Source organism: Panulirus ornatus, chromosome 1 (genome assembly GCF_036320965.1).
Source record: "Panulirus ornatus isolate Po-2019 chromosome 1, ASM3632096v1, whole genome shotgun sequence".
In the NCBI taxonomy this organism is placed as follows: domain Eukaryota; kingdom Metazoa; phylum Arthropoda; class Malacostraca; order Decapoda; family Palinuridae; genus Panulirus; species Panulirus ornatus.
In genome coordinates, this window is record NC_092224.1 from 76,855,046 (window position 1) to 76,874,953 (window position 19,908).

Sequence of the window (19,908 nt, forward strand, 5' to 3'; positions counted from 1 at the left end):
GTGATATGATGTTAACATCTAGACAGAGATCAGTTTCTACAGACAGTAACTCAACATTAAAACTTATACAAAAAGATTGCAGGCCACTGTTCCATACAATTTCACAGATACTAAAAAATTCTGGTATATACCATTTATAAAATGTATTAATTCATTCATCTTGCAACCACACAAATACCCAGGCAATATTAATGAACATATGCAAGAGTAAATCAGGTGTAAGATATATTCAACCATGCCCTTTATGGATAGATATACTTTTCTACTTGCTAATTTAAAATAAAACCGCATTTCTTTACGAGGCAAAATTTACTATGTGGCTATACTACTAGTACTGCTTCTAACTCTTTATCCTGACAGGTCTGAAATATTCAATATTACTGAACTCCTTACAACCCTAAACTCACTAGTACTGTTAGTAATGGGGTGGTGTGACTGTTATGCTCATTCTCTTTTTACCTACAATATTTTGCTAGAATAATCCTTGTTGGAAAAAAATCCACAAGAATTTTCAAATATGTGTGTTAGGTATATATGCTTACTCTTACTTGAACATATACTTTTGTAAATATCACTATTCTGAGAGCATCACTAGAAAAACAAAGATAAAGCAGCTCAACATACTATTACTCTTCATATAAGTTTCCATTTGCAGTTCGGATATATGTTGGCAGTGTCAGCAAAAGTAACACTATGGTGATTATCAAATTCTTTTTAGTAATATAATTACCATTAGCTATCAGAATGTACTTGTGAACTACAAACTATACATGATTCAGAGGAAGCATGTCTTCATTTAATGCTGTTATTGCTAATCAGCTGAACCTTTAACAGATGACATCTTACATCCTCTCCTACAGAGTTAATACAGAAACTGAAACTAAAATAAAAAGATTTTTAAGTGTAAAATTTTCCATGGTGCAGTTGTTGGTGCTGCAGACCATGAATCATGCATGGATTTCCTTGAATTCAAATCTTGGCCAAGGGAGTCAGTATGCAACCAAACAAGCTATCCACTTCCCTTACAGATAGATGACAAACGCAGACTTGGCTGAAGTCTGTAGGGCACAGATGTCGATAGGAAGGCTCTGGTTTCATTGCAATATACATGACAGCTAAAGATTGGAAGTGAGCAACTGAAGTTGTTCTTTGTTCCTGGTGCAACCTTGTAATGCAGGACATGACACACACACACACACACATCGAGTAAGTAATGAAAGGGTAAGAGAGATACGTGGTAATAAAAAGAGTGTGGTTGAGAGAGCAGAAGAGGGTGTTGAAATGGTTTGGATATATGGAGAGAATGAGTGAGGAAAGGTTGACAAAGAGGACATATGTATCAGAGGTGGAGGGAACAAGAAGCAGGAGACTAACTTGGAGGTGGAAGGATGGAATGAAAAAGATTTTCAGCAATCAGGGCCTGAACATGCAGGAGGGTTAGAGGCAAGCAAAGAAGAAAGTGAACTGGAATGATCTGGGGTACTGGGGTCAACGTGCTGTGAATGGACAACCAGGGCATGTGAAACGTGTGGGATAAACCATGGAAAGGTCTGTGGGGCTGGGATTTGAATAGGGAGCTGTGGTTTCCACGCATTACACATGACAGTTAGAGATTGACTGCCAACAAATGTGGCCTTTTTGTCTGTTTTCCTGGTACTGCCTTGCTGAAGCAAAGGGTGGTGATGCTGTTTCCTGTGGGGCGGAGTAGCACCAGAAATGGATGAAGGCAAGCGAATATGAATGTGTACATATGTATATATGTATATGTCTGTGTATTTGCATGTATATATATATATGTATATGTATGTATATGCACATGTATGGACGTTTATGTATATATATGTGTTTAGGTGTGGATAGGCCATTTCTTTTGTCTATTTGCTTGTGCTACCTCACTAATGTGGGAGACAGGGACTAAGTATAATAAAAAAAAAAAGGGGGGGAGGGCAGGAAATCCTCCCCTCCAGTTTTTACTTTTCCAAAAGAGGGAACAGAGAAGGGGGGGACCAAGTGAGAATTTTCTCTCTAAGGTTCAGTTCTCTGTTCTTAATGCTACCTTGCTAATGTGGGAAATGGCGAATATGTATGAAAAAAAATATATATATATATTTTTTTCATTCATATTTGCCATTTCCACATCAGCGGGAGACAGCGACAAAGCAAAATAATAATAATAATAATAATAATACATATATATATATATATATATATATATATATATATATATATATATATATATATATATATATATATATATATGAATACAGAATGGAAAAAGGTGAGAACAATGGAAGTAAGGGGAGTGGGGGAGGAATGGGATGTATTTAGGGAATCAGTGATGGATTGCGCAAAAGATGCTTGTGGCATGAGAAGAGTGGGAGATGGGTTGATTAGAAAGGGTAGTGAGTGGTGGGATGAAGAAGTAAGATTATTAGTGAAAGAGAGGAGAGAGGCATTTGGACGATTTTTGCAGGGAAAAAATGCAATTGAGTGGGAGATGTATAAAAGAAAGAGACAGGAGGTCAAGAGAAAGGTGCAAGAGGTGAAAAAGAGGGCAAATGAGAGTTGGGGTGAGAGAGTATCATTAAATCTTAGGGAGAATAAAAAGATGTTCTGGAAGGAGGTAAATAAAGTGCGTAAGACAAGGGAGCAAATGGGAACTTCAGTGAAGGGCGCAAATGGGGAGGTGATAACAAGTAGTGGTGATGTGAGAAGAGATGGAGTGAGTATTTTGAAGGTTTGTTGAATGTGTTTGATGATAGAGTGGCAGATATAGGGTGTTTTGGTCGAGGTGGTGTGCAAAGTGAGAGGGTTAGGGAAAATGATTTGGTAAACAGAGAAGAGGTAGTGAAAGCTTTGCGGAAGATGAAAGCCGGCAAGGCAGCAGGTTTGGATGGTATTGCAGTGGAATTTCTTAAAAAAGGGGGTGACTGTATTGTTGACTGGTTGGTAAGGTTATTTAATGTATGTATGACTCATGGTGAGGTGCCTGAGGATTGGCAGAATGCGTGCATAGTGCCATTGTACAAAGGCAAAGGGGATAAGAGTGAGTGCTCAAATTGCAGAGGTATAAGTTTGTTGAGTATTCCTGGTAAATTATATGGGAGGGTATTGATTGAGAGGGTGAAGGCATGTACAGAGCATCAGATTGGGGAAGAGCAGTGTGGTTTCAGAAGTGGTAGAGGATGTGTGGATCAGGTGTTTGCTTTGAAGAATGTATGTGAGAAATACTTAGAAAAGCAAATGGATTTGTATGTAGCATTTATGGATCTGGAGAAGGCATATGATAGAGTTGATAGAGATGCTCTGTGGAAGGTATTAAGAATATATGGTATGGGAGGCAAGTTGTTAGAAGCAGTGAAAAGTTTTTATCGAGGATGTAAGGCATGTGTACGTGTAGGAAGAGAGGAAAGTGATTGGTTCTCAGTGAATGTAGGTTTGCGGCAGGGGTGTGTGATGTCTCCATGGTTGTTTAATTTGTTTATGGATGAGGTTGTTAGGGAGGTGAATGCAAGAGTTTTGGAAAGAGGGGCAAGTATGAAGTCTGTTGGGGATGAGAGAGCTTGGGAAGTGAGTCAGTTGTTGTTCACTGATGATACAGCGCTGGTGGCTGATTCATGTGAGAAACTGCAGAAGCTGGTGACTGAGTTTGGTAAAGTGTGTGAAAGAAGAAAGTTAAGAGTAAATGTGAATAAGAGCAAGGTTATTAGGTACAGTAGGGTTGAGGGTCAAGTCAATTGGGAGGTAAGTTTGAATGGAGAAAAACTGGAGGAAGTAAAGTGTTTTAGATATCTGGGAGTGGATCTGGCAGCGGATGGAACCATGGAAGCGGAAGTGGATCATAGGGGGGGGGGGGGGGGGGGGGGGGGGGGGGGGGGGGGGTGAAAATTCTGCGAGCCTTGAAGAATGTGTGGAAGTCGAGAACATTATCTCGGAAAGCAAAAATGGGTATGTTTGAAGGAATAGTGGTTCCAACAATGTTGTATGGTTGCGAGGCATGGGCTATGGATAGAGTTGTGCGCAGGAGGATGGATGTGCTGGAAATGAGATGTTTGAGGACAATGTGTGGTGTGAGGTGGTTTGATCGAGTAAGTAATGTAAGGGTAAGAGAGATGTGTGGAAATAAAAAGAGTGTGGTTGAGAGAGCAGAAGAGGGTGTTTTGAAATGGTTTGGGCACATGGAGAGAATGAGTGAGGAAAGATTGACCAAGAGGATATATGTGTCGGAGGTGGAGGGAACGAGGAGAAGTGGGAGACCAAATTGGAGGTGGAAAGATGGAGTGAAAAAGATTTTGTGTGATCGGGGCCTGAACATGCAGGAGGGTGAAAGGAGGGCAAGGAATAGAGTGAATTGGAGCGATGTGGTATACCGGGGTTGACGTGCTGTCAGTGGATTGAATCAAGGCATGTGAAGCATCTGGGGTAAACCATGGAAAGCTGTGTAGGTATGTATATTTGCGTGTGTGGACGTATGTATATACATGTGTATGGGGGTGGGTTGGGCCATTTCTTTCATCTGTTTCCTTGGGCTACCTCGCAAACGCGGGAGACAGCGGCAAAAAAAAAAAAAAAAAAAAAAAATATATATATATATATATATATATATATATATATATATATATATATATATATACAAAGTAGCATTTATGAGATGGCCATATTTGGGGTATAGAGTTGCCTGTGTCATCTCAGAAAAAACATTTAGTGATAAGGTGCTGTCATGAGAATAATCCCTAAGGAGACTTTGTTTGGTATGATATCTGCTTGGCTAAATCAAAGAATCATATTGAAATTGTTTTAGTGATGTCATGAGAAGTATCTGGATGGAAATTACATTAGGTATAACATGTTTGGCTGAATGACAGCAGAAAATTACAAAGAAAAATTATAACAGAATTGCCTTGAATAGTAAACCAGAACAAAATCCCAACTGCTATTTTGAAAAGTTTAAATAAGAGAAGGAAAAACATTTTGCATTTGCAGTATTTAAGGTTGGTGTGTCACCCATATGAATTTTAATTACACATTTAGCTACAGTATCAATGACAACATAAATATCTGAATCTACCCTACTTTCAAATATCTAAACCTTTGAAATGTTGTTGGTGGAAATCTAGTTTATATATGACTAACTACTGCACAAATAAGAAAATTTGTTTCTCCAACTTTACAAAATACATTACTTGATCCTACACTCATACCTGAAAATACCTTATGTATAATATACCAAAGAACAATACTGAAATACAGCATTTAGTTTATAACAAAACTATATCAAACAAAAACACATGGATGCCAATCAAGTTTCTAACTTTTTCTTCATAAGGGCTTTTCAAGCTTAAATGTTCATATTGCAAAAAGATCTATTGCATCTGAAGCTATACTAGATTACAATATGCATTATTGTGCATCTTATAACCCATATAACCATGCTTTAATCTGAGTGACTCCAATATTGAGTGACTTCTTGATGATGTGGCTTGGATATGCCTAGAGCTGATTGCTATATGAAGTAGGATTCTTGCTGGTGTCTTCAACAAGTGTGGGAACAAAGAAAAGGTCACTTGGGGTTGAGGGTAATATGGAGGCCTGGTGATGTACTGAGCTGTTAGTTGGCTGTTGGAGGGGATGGGGGAGCACCTCCATCCTGAGAATAAAAACATATTTCATAAATGATAGATAGTGGTGTTCTATCAAGCTATCATTTTACATTCATTACTCCTGAGGTCATGACAAGACTCCAGATTATGATAATCCTTCTCAGCCTGGCCCAAGCAATCCAATAAAAGTAGAGGTAAAGCAAAAATACTTATAGAAACATTATATGATAAACACACATCAACTCCACCAAGTCAAAACAAAAAATGCTCACAGACAAATTGAGCAGATAAGATTAAAGCATTATTACATGAAAAAGACTGAGAGAAAACATATGGGCACAAGAATTATCAATATTGAGAACTCCTGTAATAACTTCTATTGACATGTATCCAATGAAGTTTCAGCCAGTATTATCATGGTTACAAAATGGATTACAGGATGTGCAAATATGATTACAGGATGTGCAAATACAGAATATGAAGTCTGTTCCATCACGTATCTTTAAGTGCTGCTTTCAGTTGATTTTCAAGTACTTTTGGTATAAAATTCTACGGTTACCCTGTTTCCAAATATACAAAATTTTACAATTTTGTAAATTCACTTCCAAATTTCACAAACATACCTAAACATTGTTAATGACAGGACAATGCACTCTAAACATTAGGAATTTCTAATATATACTCTTTCCTCTTAGTAAATCCTAGTTGCCCTATGCCATTGGCCTGTCAAGGGTGAGGCACAAATGGCTAAGTGGAACTATAGTCTACCAGTTAAGCCGAGAAGTAAAAGAGACGAGCGATTGAGGGAGTTGGCATTGAATGTAAATGGGATGACTGGTGAGAGTAAAAGGAGCGAGCTTTTAGAGAAGTTTAAAAGTTATAGCTTATATGTATTGGGGATTTGTGAAGCCAATATCCTTGGGCAGGGTGTATGGAGTGAAAATGAAAATGAGGAATGCAAGATATGGAAGGGCATAGGAGAAGGAGTGGTATGACTGGAATGAATGAAAATAGTCATGGAAGAGGGAAAGAAAGGTGTGCAATTCTGCTACCACCGAGAGTGTGGGAGGGTGTTACAGATAATGGATGGAATGGATCAAGAATGTGTGGGTGAAAGGAAAGATTGGAAATGTGAAGTATGCATGGGTATGTGAATATGTGCCTGTCAATATGAAAACTGTGTGAGGTAAGGATAAAATGAAGCATTCTGAAGAAATTTGAAAGATGATTTTGAGAACAAGAGAAACATGGTTGTAATGGGTGATATGAAAGTGGAAGTGGGATGTGATGAAACTGATGATATAGTTGGTAAAAGGGAAGTACCTGGAGTAAATGGGAATGAGTTATTTTGTGGATGTCTGTGCTGAAAGGGGTTTATTCCTTGCAAACACCTTTTTTCACTACAAGATGATCCACAGGTATATATGGATGAGAAATGATGAAAGAAAAGAGCAAAATACTTTGACTGACTATGTGGCAGTAGATGAAAGATTGAGAAAGGCCATGATAGATGCTAAAGTTGTAAAGGATTCTTTAGAGACTGACCATTTTGCACTTCTTGTGGGGATGAAGATCAGAGAGAAGTGGAGGTATGGTGCATGGAAGAATGGAGAGCTAAGAGTTGACAAAGGAGGAGGTGAATCAGAAAAAATGCCAGACAGAGTATGAATGGAGGGTGGCTGAAAGTTTTGATGGAAGTGCAGTGAATGTAGGGATGCAGTCATGTGTGAATGAAATGTTTAAAATGTTCACAGAAATAATATCAAAGGTTGTAGAATTAGTAGTTCAATAGAAGGTTGTGAAATATGGGAATAAAAAGGGCACCTTATCAGAATTCTCTGATCAGTGAATCCTTAACAGTTCTAACCAGCTGTGAAAAGAATGTTCTTGAGCAGTGACAAGAATATAAAAACTACCTAAAGCTTTTTGGTCCTTAAAGGAAATTACCACATCCTAATAGGTCACATTCTGTCAATATCCCTAGAGAAGGGCAATTCTGAGGTAACATTTTATACGTCTTACTCCAATGACCCTAGTTCAATATTTAGTATAGGAAGACAGTGTTCAACTCATCCTGCAATTCAGCTTTCTCCTGGTTCATAGGATAAGGGTTTATCAACTTCACTTTGATTTAAATCTAACTGAAGTTGATCTTGTTTTCCCTACTACCTATGAGAAAGCTTGATGGCAGGGTGGGATTTATCTGTGCCACGTAATGAACCAGGGTTATTAAAGAAATTACTAACACTACCAACTACATCACCAATGTAATTTAACTCTGGTGATCATTTTCAAACACTTGTAATGCAAAAACTGAGCAAACCACATTAAGCATGCCTAAAGAAAACTTTCATAACATTTATTGGAAACAGTTTCAGTTGAGTGAAAAGACTTTTTTTGCATGCTGATCTGTGTTTAATTCTGGAACAGCATCTAGTGCCTTGTCTTTCCTAATGAACAGAATTAACACAAATCTTACAACCTATTATCTTCAGCCATTACTTGGTGCAGCCCAGGCAAACTTATCCCTGACTACATCTTTCCCATATCCTTAGTATGAGTTGAGGTTTCCAATTCCTTTATATCAGTGCACTCAGTCCCTTACACCACAGTTTTTCAGAAAGGTATATTGGCACCATAATGGAAAAACTCTCATACCAAAAAGGCTGCTTTTCTGGCTTCCAAATCCTGAACTCTTCCACTCTTAATTGTAAAATAAAAATGTTTTGATATAGTTCATAATTTTACTAGAATTTAATGGTAATCTGCAAAAGATGTGGTCCTAAACTGCAACTATTTCAGCTGAAGACCAAGTTGAAACAATGACTTGTACTATACAATGAAGCAAAGATATTTTGCAACTACAGTGCTGGCACTACTTCTACTTTAGGTTATAGCTAGCTAATACTCTTTTGTTATTCAGTACTTTTATGCTTCACAACTACTGATTTAGGTTACAGCTAGTTACTGATCTTTTGATATTCAGTACTTTACTACATCACATATAATGTTATGATCTAGCTTATCGAGGTGTCCCTGACATGCAAATTAACTTTCATATAACATGTAGTGACACTCAAATAATTGCCAAAAATTATCTTTATTATTCATCTTATTATACCTAATCACTGTCTCCCATGTTAGTGAGGCAGAGCAAGGAAACAAGAGGAATGGCCCAACCCACCCACATACACATGTATAAACATAAATGCCCACACAGCACATCAATGTATACATACATATACATACACAGATATATACATATATACACATGAACATATTCATACTTGCTGCCTTCATCCATTCCTGTCGACACCCTGCCCCACATGAAAATAGCATCCCCTTCCCCCTCTAGCAAGGAAGCACCAGTAAAAGACAAAAAAGGCCACATTCGTTCACACTCAGTCTCTAGCTGTCATATGCAATGCACGGAAACCACAGCTCCCTTTAAACATCCAGGCCCCACACACCTTTCCATGGTTTACCCCAGACACTTCACGTGCCCTGGTTCAATTCATTGACAGCACGTTAACCCTGGTATACCACACCGTTCCAATTCACCCTTTTCCTTGCACGCATTTCACCCTCCTGTATGTTTAGGCCCAATTTGGTCTCCTGCTTCTCCTTCCCTCCACCTCTGACACATATATCCTCTTTATCAATCTTTCCTCACTCATTCTCTCCATGTGTCCAAACCATTTCAACACACCCTTTTCTACTCTCTCAACCACACTCTCTTTATTACCAAACATCTCTCTAACCCTTTCATTACTTACTCGATCAAACCACTTCACACCACATATTGTCCTCAAACATTTCATTTCCTCCGCATAACCTTATTTATAGCCCATGCTAGCAACCATATAACGTTGTTGGAACCACTATTCCTTCAAACATACCCATTTTTGCTCTCCAAGATAACGTTCCTGCCTTCCACACATTCTTCAATGCTCCCAGAGCCTTCGCCCCCTTCCCCACCCTGTGACTCACTTTTGCTTAAATGGTTCCATCTGCGGCCAAAAACGTCAAGTACATAAAAACCCATCCAGAAACAAGTGCCCACACACCCTTGACTGATAAAAGCAAAGCAATTCAAACCTTAGAGGACTCTACTACTACAGGTTGTGAAAACATAAACTTTCACATAAAACACGATGGCCTACTTGCAATCCAAGCACTTACAGATAAGTATCTTTAACTAATCCTGGCTACACAAAACATCCCTAGCATCTGGAAAATTGCCAACATAACATACTAACAAACCTAAAAAACCCTCTAAACCACTCAATTCCCCTACCCCTGGAAAATTGCCAACATAACATACTAACAAACCTAAAACCCTCTAAACCACTCAATTCCCCTACCCCTACTGATCTATATCACCTCTATCATCAATATCCAAACTCGGTGAAAAAATGATCCACAACAGAATCAAACTAAGCATCCCACTCTTGCCTACACAACATGAGTGCAGACCCAAACACTCTACCACAACACTACACACTATGCTCACATTACTCCTACATGGATTCAACCAATCACAACCCCCCTTCTCCATAGTGTTAGTGGCAATACACATCAGCAAAGCATTTGACAATGTCCCCCAACACATCCTCAGACAAAAAATAACTGACATTACTTCTACAACAATAAAAAAAAGTGGATGGCCATTTTCATAGCCAGCTGCTATGCCAAAGTCACTCACAATGGCCTCACCTTTAATACACTTTAAACTTTACGATGGAGTTTCCTAAGGAGCAGTTCCTTTTCTAACTCTCTACAGTCTCTTCCCACACAACCTTTCATTACCTAAGGCAAACATCAACATGAAGGTCATTTCCAATGAAGAAAACTGTCACTCACAATGATTTCACCTCTAAAAACTTAAAACTCTACAATGGAGTTCCCAAGAAGCAGTTACTTCTCTAACTCTCTTCAATTTCTTACTACACAACCTCCCTTTACCTCAACCAAACCTCAACATGAAGGTAGTTATGCATACATGCAACCTCACAATCATATCACAATACTGTGACACCATAGCAGTAACATTAAATGTGTAGCACGAATAAAACACAACTGGAAAAAATGGTTGATTAAATACAGAATGTTTGCATTTATACAGAAGTCTTCAATCACTCTTTTAATCCCAGATAGACATGAATCCAGCTTACATACTACAGTCACTTTGAATGGACAGTCTCTCCAACAGAGGAAAACACCAAACATTTAAGGCATTACAAACGACACACACAACAGTCACTCCCCACACCTATAACATCAGTACAAATGCAGCACACAAAGTAAATTCCCTCAGAACACTGACGGGCATCTGATCTGGAAAAGAAAAAGAGCCCTAAACCTTTTCTTTTTTTTACACTGGTCTCCAGTTTTGGGGAGAAGGAAAGAAACAGTTATCAAAATGGTCAACACCTGAGTTGTGAAATGCCACACGGTAATCATGTGACACTATTACGTGTCTATCACACACACACACACACACACACAAGGTTATATCTAAAGATGAGGGAAAGTGAGCCAACACTGCAGTGCAGGGCACGTTTTGATGTTAGCCTGAGAGAGTTTAAAAGTTGGACTGCTTTCGACTCAACTTGGTCAAGTAAGGATGGAGAGATAAAGCCACCCCAGATATGACTGCAGTACTCCATACAAGGAAAAATTAATCTTTTGTTTAATGGAGCAACTATTCAGAAGAACAATTCAGCCACTCCACTGTGAAATATGCTTCATCTACCTGGTCCCCCACCTACTCAAAAGCAAATATAGCAAACTTGCAAACCATACAAAATTGCGCACTCAGAACAATCACTGGCTACCTAGCTACCACAAACACTCAACACCTTCATAATGACACAAAGATCCTCCCAATACAGTCCCAATTCAACAAGGTTAGCCCTTAATTCTAAATCAGCATGACACCCTCCCACCCAAATCACTCTATAACTAAACATCAGGCCCAAAGTAGACATAAAATGTTTGCTTCTGCCTCACACTTCTGCAATATCTACTCACACATGTCCCTACCATCAACATATATATCACTGACAAAACACATACACAGTGAAATAACCAAACAAGCGCTTAATAAATGACCCCCTAACTCACTCTTAAACTGCAACCCACCAAACATACATCCATCACGACCACACACCCCAGACAAACACGATTCATATTCTTATGCTCTGGACATCACCCATTACAACAAATTCTATTTCAGTATATCCTAAGACCCTTCATGCCCACAATGCACCTCCCATAAAAAGACAATGATCACTTACTAATCTACTACCCTGCTCTCAGCACACACTCACACACACATATCATCACAATACTTTATTACCTGTGGTCTCGATTAGTGACGTTTCCAGCTTCCTAGGTGCTGCAGGAATCTCATAAGGATAGAGAGGACTCCTAGGGCTGGAGCTAAGTAAGTGTCACTTTATATCATGAAATTTTATACCATATATTAGATATACCTTAAACTTCCCTGGACCCAATTGGGCCCAAATCCAATCCGACGAGGTTGGTGTATTGTACACAATGTACACTATAAAATTGCCTCTAATTTGCCTAGCTATGTACCCTTCGCTTATAATATCAATGAAATGCTTTGTCTGGAAAATCAGAGAAAAATTAGAGCAATACTTTTATGAATGTATCAGATCTGGGAATATTAGACCATAAGTGATGCTGCAAGGTGGATCTGGCAAATGAAAAATGACCAAAGGGAAATATGGCAACACATAGGCATCTCTCAAATAGTTGTCAAACTAAGCCAACTTTGCACTTTCTCTCTCAATATCATGTAGGCAATAGTCCCTTATTCTCCTTCCTCATTCTGATGTTAACTCTTTTAACAGTCAATATTCTATACGTTAACAAATGAATCAAAATCTATCATCTTAAATCTTACTACAGTTAAAACCATTTCTAAAGATCATTACCTGGTTACTGTTGGAAGGCTTGGCATCAGGATTAGAGCGTAACGATGTTGGACGCATGAAGAACAGAGCCACAGCAAGAAGGGCCCACATCATCCCAAGTAGCATCACATTATCCCCAGATACATCTTGTGTGGGAGATGTTGGTCCAGGCACTACAAAAGAGATCCACCATTGAAAAAGTTTAATGTTTTGTCTGTTTTCCTGCCACTACCTCGCTGAAAGGGGGGGTGGGGTAGCAGCAGCAGCATTGCTGTTTCCTGTGGGGCAGAGTAGTGACAGGAATGGACGAAGGCAAGCATGAATATGTACGTGTGTATATATATATGTGTATGTCTGTGTATGTATGTATATGTTGAGATGTAATGTATATATTTTGCGTATATGGGCGTTTATGTATATATATGAGTGTATGAGTGGAGGAGTCGACAAGCAGTCAATGGACTGAACCAGGGGATGTGAAACGTCTGGGGCAAATCATGGAAAGGTCTGTGGGGCTTGGATGTGGACAGGGAGCTGTAGTTTCGGTGCATTACACATGACAGCTAGAGACAGTGTGATGAATTTGGCCTTTTTTGTCTGTTTTCCTGGCGTTGCCTCGCAGAAGCAGGGGTATGGATTGTTTCCTGTGGGGCTGAGGTAGCTTCAGGAATGGATGAAGGCAAGCAAATATGAATATGTACACTTGTACATATGTAAAATGTCTGTGTATGTATATGTACATGTATGTTTATATGCTGATGTGTATATGTATAACGTGTATGGGCATTTATGTATGTATGTATGTATATATATATATATATATATATATATATATATATATATATATATATATATATATATATATATATATTTATTTATTTATTCATTATACTTTGTCGCTGTCTCCCGCGTTTGCGAGGTAGCGCAAGGAAACAGACGAAAGAAATGGCCCAACCCCCCCCCCATACACATGTATATACATACGTCCACACACAGCTTTCCATGGTTTACCCCAGACGCTTCACATGCCCTACTTCAATCCACTGACAGCACGTCAACCCCGGTATACCACATCGCTCCAATTCACTCTATTCCTTGCCCTCCTTTCACCCTCCAGCATGTTCAGGCCCCGATCACACAAAATCTTTTTCACTCCATCTTTCCACCTCCAATTTGGTCTCCCTCTTCTCCTTGTTCCCTCCAACCCCGACACATATATCCTCTTGGTCAATCTTACCTCACTCATCCTCTCCATGTGCCCAAACCACTTCAAAACACCCTCTTCTGCTCTCTCAACCACGCTCTTTTTATTTCCACACATCTCTCTTACCCTTACGTTACTCACTCGATCAAACCACCTCACACCACACATTGTCCTCAAACATCTCATTTCCAGCACATCCATCCTCCTGCGCACAACTCTATCCATAGCCCACGCCTCGCAACCATACAACATTGTTGGAACCACTATTCCTTCAAACATACCCATTTTTGCTTTCCGAGATAATGTTCTCGACTTCCACACATTCTTCAAGGCCCCCAGGATTTTCGCCCCCTCCCCCACCCTATGATCCACTTCCGCTTCCATGGTTCCATCCGCTGCCAGATCCACTCCCAGATATCTAAAACACTTCACTTCCTCCAGTTTTTCTCCATTCAAACTCACCTCCCAATTGACTTGACCCTCAACCCTACTGTACCTAATAACCTTGCTCTTATTCACATTTACTCTTAACTTTCTTCTTCCACACACTTTTCCAAACTCAGTCACCAGCCTCTGCAGTTTCTCACATGAATCAGCCACCAGTGCTGTATCATCAGCGAACAACAACTGACTCACTTCCCAAGCTCTCTCATCCCCAACAGACTTCATACTTGCCCCTCTTTCCAAAACTCTTGCATTTACCTCCCTAACAACCCCATCCATAAACAAATTAAACAACCATGGAGACATCACACACCCCTGCCGCAAACCTACATTCACTGAGAACCAATCACTTTCCTCTCTTCCTACACGTACACATGCCTTACATCCTCGATAAAAACTTTTCACTGCTTCTAACAACTTTCCTCCCACACCATATATTCTTAATACCTTCCACAGAGCATCTCTATCAACTCTATCATATGCCTTCTCCAGATCCATAAATGCTACATACAAATTCATTTGCTTTTCTAAGTATTTCTAACATACATTCTTCAAAGCAAACACCTGATCCACACATCCTCTACCACTTCTGAAACCACACTGCTCTTCCCCAATCTGATGCTCTGTACATGCCTTCACCCTCTCAATCAATACCCTCCCATATAATTTACCAGGAATACTCAACAAACTTATACCTCTGCAATTTGAGCACTCACTCTTATCCCCTTTGCCTTTGTACAATGGCACTATGCACGCATTCCGCCAATCCTCAGGCACCTCACCATGAGTCATACATACATTAAATAACCTTACCAACCAGTCAACAATACAGTCACCCCCTTTTTTAATAAATTCCACTGCAATACCATCCAAACCTGCTGCCTTGCCGGCTTTCATCTTCCGCAAAGCTTTCACTACCTCTTCTCTGTTTACCAAATCATTTTCCCTAACCCTCTCACTTTGCACACCACCTCGACCAAAACACCCTATATCTGCCACTCTATCATCAAACACATTCAACAAACCTTCAAAATACTCACTCCATCTCCTTCTCACATCACCACTACTTGTTATCACCTCCCCACTTGCGCCCTTCACCGAAGTTCCCATTTGCTCCCTTGTCTTACGCACTTTATTTACCTCCTTCCAGAACATCTTTTTATTCTCCCTAAAATTTAATGATACTCTCTCACCCCAACTCTCATTTGCCCTTTTTTTCACCTCTTGCACCTTTCTCTTGACCTCCTGTCTCTTTCTTTTATACATCTCCCACTCAATTGCATTTTTTCCCTGCAAAAATCGTCCAAATGCCTCTCTCTTCTCTTTCACTAATACTCTTACTTCTTCATCCCACCACTCACTACCCTTTCTAATCAACCCACCTCCCACTCTTCTCATGCCACAAGCATCTTTTGCGCAATCCATCACTGATTCCCTAAATACATCCCATTCCTCCCCCACTCCCCTTACTTATTATTATTATTATTATTATTACTATCAGTATCACCAGTGACAAGCCATGCATCACAAAATTCCACACCCTTCCTTCCTTCCCCTTAGGCAACCACACCAAAGACGCAGACACATTACTACTGCCTTGCTTGCCTGCAGCTTGTCCACGACTACTACAGCCCTGCCTGCACTGCGTGCATGCATGTCATACGACAGCATCAGCAGCAGCACAAAAAAAGAAGTAGTAGTAGAAGCACATTACAGGGGCAACACAGAGATGTGCCAACAATGGGTGGTGGGTGAGGAGGAAGAAGAAGAAGAACTTTGCTGTGATGATGCAGAGGACTTGGCAACAAAATCAACACCACCAAAAGTAAGTCCAACACCACCACCACAACCTCCTTCACCTCGTCCAGTCCTGCGCCTGAACCCAGGCCCGCTTCCTGCCCAGGCCCGACTGGCTCAATCCTCAGAGCCAATCCTTGTCCCGAAGTTACGGATCTAACTTGCCGACTTCCCTTACCTACATTAATCTATCGTCCAGAGGCTTCTTACCTTGGAGACCAGATATATATAGGGTGGGGGAGGGGGCGAAAATTCTGGGGGCCTTGAAGAATGTGTGGAAGTCGAGAACATTATCTCGGAAAGCAAAAATGGGTATGTTTGAAGGAATAGTGGTTCCAACAATGTTGTATGGTTGCGAGGCGTGGGCTATGGATAGAGTTGTGCGCAGGAGGATGGATGTGCTGGAAATGAGATGTTTGAGGACAATGTGTGGTGTGAGGTGGTTTGATCGAGTGAGTAACGTAAGGGTAAGAGAGATGTGTGGAAATAAAAAGAGCGTGGTTGAGAGAGCAGAAGAGGGTGTTTTGAAGTGGTTTGGGCACATGGAGAGGATGAGTGAGGAAAGATTGACCAAGAGGATATATGTGTCGGAGGTGGAGGGAGCAAGGAGAAGAGGGAGACCAAATTGGAGGTGGAAAGATGGAGTGAAAAAGATTTTGTGTGATCGGGGCCTGAACATGCAGGAGGGTGAAAGGAGGGCAAGGAATAGAGTGAATTGGAGCGATGTGGTATACCGGGGTTGACACGCTGTCAGTGGATTGAATCAAGGCATGTGAAGCGTCTGGGGTAAACCATGGAAAGCTGTGTAGGTATGTATATTTGCGTGTGTGGACGTATGTATATACATGTGTATGGGGGTGGGTTGGGCCATTTCTTTCGTCTGTTTCCTTGCGCTACCTCGCAAACGTGGGAGACAGCGACAAAGTATAAAAAAAAAAAATATATATATATATATATTTATTTATTTATTTTTTATTTTGCTTTGTCGCTGTCTCCCGCGTTAGCGAGGTAGCGCAAGGAAACAGACGAAAGAATGGCCCAACCCACCCACATACACATGTATATACATATGCGTCCACACACGCAAATATACATACCTATACATCTAAATGTAAACATATATATACACACACAGACATATACATATATACACATGTACATAATTCATACTGTCTGCCTTTATTCATTCCCATCGCCACCTCGCCACAAATGGAATAACAACCCCTTCCCCCCTCATGTGTGCGAGGTAGCGCTAGGAAAAGACAACAAAGGCCCCATTCGTTCACACTCAGTCTCTAGCTGTCATGTAATAATGCACCGAAACCACAGCTCCCTTTCCACATCCAGGCCCCACACAACTTTCCATGGTTTACCCCAGATGCTTCACATGCCCTGGTTCAATCCATTGACAGCATGTCGACCCCGGTAAACCACATCGTTCCAATTCACTCTATTCCTTGCACGCCTTTCACCCTCCTGCATGTTCAGGCCCTGATCACTCAGAATCTTTTTCACTCCATCTTTCCACCTCCAATTTGGTCTCCCACTTCTCCTCGTTCCCTCCACCTCTGACACACACACACGCACACTTTCTTTTCTTTTCTTTCATACTATTTGCCATTTCCCGCCTCAGCGAGTTAGCGTTAAGAACAGAGGACTGGGCCTCTGAGAAAACATCCTCACCCGGCCCCCTTCTCTGTTCCTTCCTTTGAAAAAAAAAAGCAAAAAAAAAAAAACACGCACACACACATATATATATCTGGGATATATATATAGATATCTGGGAGTGGATCTGGCAGCGGATGGAACCATGGAAGCGGAAGTGGATCATAGGGTGGGGGAGGGGGCGAAAATCCTGGGAGCCTTGAAAAATGTGTGGAAGTCGAGAACATTATCTCGGAAAGCAAAAATGGGTATGTTTGAAGGAATAGTGGTTCCAACAATGTTGTATGGTTGTGAGGTGTGGGCTATGGATAGAGTTGTGCGCAGGAGGATGGATGTGCTGGAAATGAGATGTTTGAGGACAATGTGTGGTGTGAGGTGGTTTGATCGAGTAAGTAACATAAGGGTAAGAGAGATGTGTGGGAATAAAAAGAGCGTGGTTGAGAGAGCAGAAGAGGGTGTTTTGAAATGGTTTGGGCACATGGAGAGAATGAGTGAGGAAAGATTGACCAAGAGGATATATGTGTCGGAGGTGGAGGGAACGAGAAGTGGGAGACCAAATTGGAGGTGGAAAGATGCAGTGAAAAAGATTTTGTGTGATCGGGGCCTGAACATGCAGGAGGGTGAAAGGAGGGCAAGGAATAGAGTGAATTGGATCGATGTGGTATACCGGGGTTGACGTGCTGTCAGTGGATTGAATCAGGGCATGTGAAGTGTCTGGGGTAAACCATGGAAAGCTGTGTAGGTATGTATATTTGCGCGTGTGGACGTATGTATATACATGTGTATGGGGGTGGGTTGGGCCATTTCTTTCGTCTGTTTCCTTGCGCTACCTCGCAAACGCGGGAGACAGCAGCAAAAAAAAAAAAAAAAAAAAAAAATATGGTAAATTATATGGGACGGTATTGATTGAGAGGGTGAAGGCACGTACAGAGCATCAGATTGGGGAAGAGTAGTGTGGTTTCAGAAGTGGTAGAGGATGTGTGGATCAGGTGTTTGCTTTGAAGAATGTATGTGAGAAATACTTAGAAAGGCAAATGGATTTGTATGTAGCATTTATGGATCTGGAGAAGGCATATGATAGAGTTGATAGAGATGCTCTGTGGAAGGTATTAAGAATATATGGTGTGGGAGGAAAGTTGTTAGAAGCAGTGAAAAGTTTTTATCGAGGATGTAAGGCAAGTGTACGTGTAGGAAGAGAGGAAAGTGATTGGTTCTCAGTGAATGTAGGTTTGCAGCAGGGGTGTGTGATGTCTCCATGGTTGTTTAATTTGTTTATGGATGGGGTTGTTAGGGAGGTAAATGCAAGAGTTTTGGAAAGAGGGGCAAGTATGAAGTCTGTTGGGGATGAGAGAGCTTGGGAAGTGAGTCAGTTGTTGTTCGCTGATGATACAGCGCTTGTGGCTGATTCATGTGAGAAACTGCAGAAGCTGGTGACTGAGTTTGGTAAAGTGTGTGAAAGAAGAAAGTTGAGAGTAAATGTGAATAAGAGCAAGGTTATTAGGTACAGTAGGGTTGAGCGTCAAGTAAATTGGGAGATAAGTTTGAATGGAGAAAAACTAGAGGAAGTAAAGTGTTTTAGATATCTGGGAGTGGATCTGGCAGCGGATGGAACCATGGAAGTGGAAGTGGATCATAGGATGGGGAGAGGGCGAAAATCCTGGGAGCCTTGAAGAATGTGTGGAAGTCAAGAACATTATCTCGAAAAGCAAAAATGGGTATATTTGAAGGAATAGTGGTTCCAACAATGTTGTATGGGTGCGAGGCGTGGGCTATGGATAGAGTTGTGCGCAGGAGGATGGATGTGCTGGAAATGAGATGTTTGAGGACAATGTGTGGTGTGAGGTGGTTTGATCGAGTAAGTAATGTAAGGGTAAGGGAGATGTGTGGAAATAAAAAAAGCGTGGTTGAGAGAGCAGAAGAGGGTGTTTTGAAATGGTTTGGGCACATGGAGAGAATGAGTGAGGAAAGATTGACCAAGAGGATATATGTGTCAGAGGTGGAGGGAACGAGGAGAAGTGGGAGACCAAATTGGAGGTGGAAAGATGGAGTGAAAAGGGATTTTGTGTGATCGGGGCCTGAACATGCAAGAGGGTGAAAGGAGGGCAAGGAATAGAGTGAATTGGATCGATGTGGTATACCGAGGTTGACGTGCTGTCAGTGGATTGAATCAGGGCATGTGAAGCATCTGGGGTAAACCATGGAAAGCTGTGTAGGTATGTATATTTGCGTGTGTGGACGTATGTATATACATGTG

The 19,908-nt window shown here is 40.8% G+C and overlaps 1 protein-coding gene across 2 annotated transcripts in view; it reads right to left on the reverse strand.

Annotated features, from left to right (window-relative positions):
* Positions 1-4,784: 4,784 nt before the first annotated feature.
* Positions 4,785-19,908, reverse strand: part of LOC139749870 (small integral membrane protein 14-like) — a 50,552-nt gene continuing 35,428 nt past the window's right edge. For both annotated transcript variants that reach the window (XM_071664241.1, XM_071664230.1), the window contains exons 4-5: positions 12,566-12,717; positions 4,785-5,647 (exon numbers count right to left, since the gene is read on the reverse strand). In XM_071664241.1, coding sequence (XP_071520342.1) covers positions 5,609-5,647; positions 12,566-12,717 — 191 coding nt within the window. In that variant the 3' untranslated portion in view covers positions 4,785-5,608. The remainder of the gene's footprint in view (positions 5,648-12,565; positions 12,718-19,908) is intronic.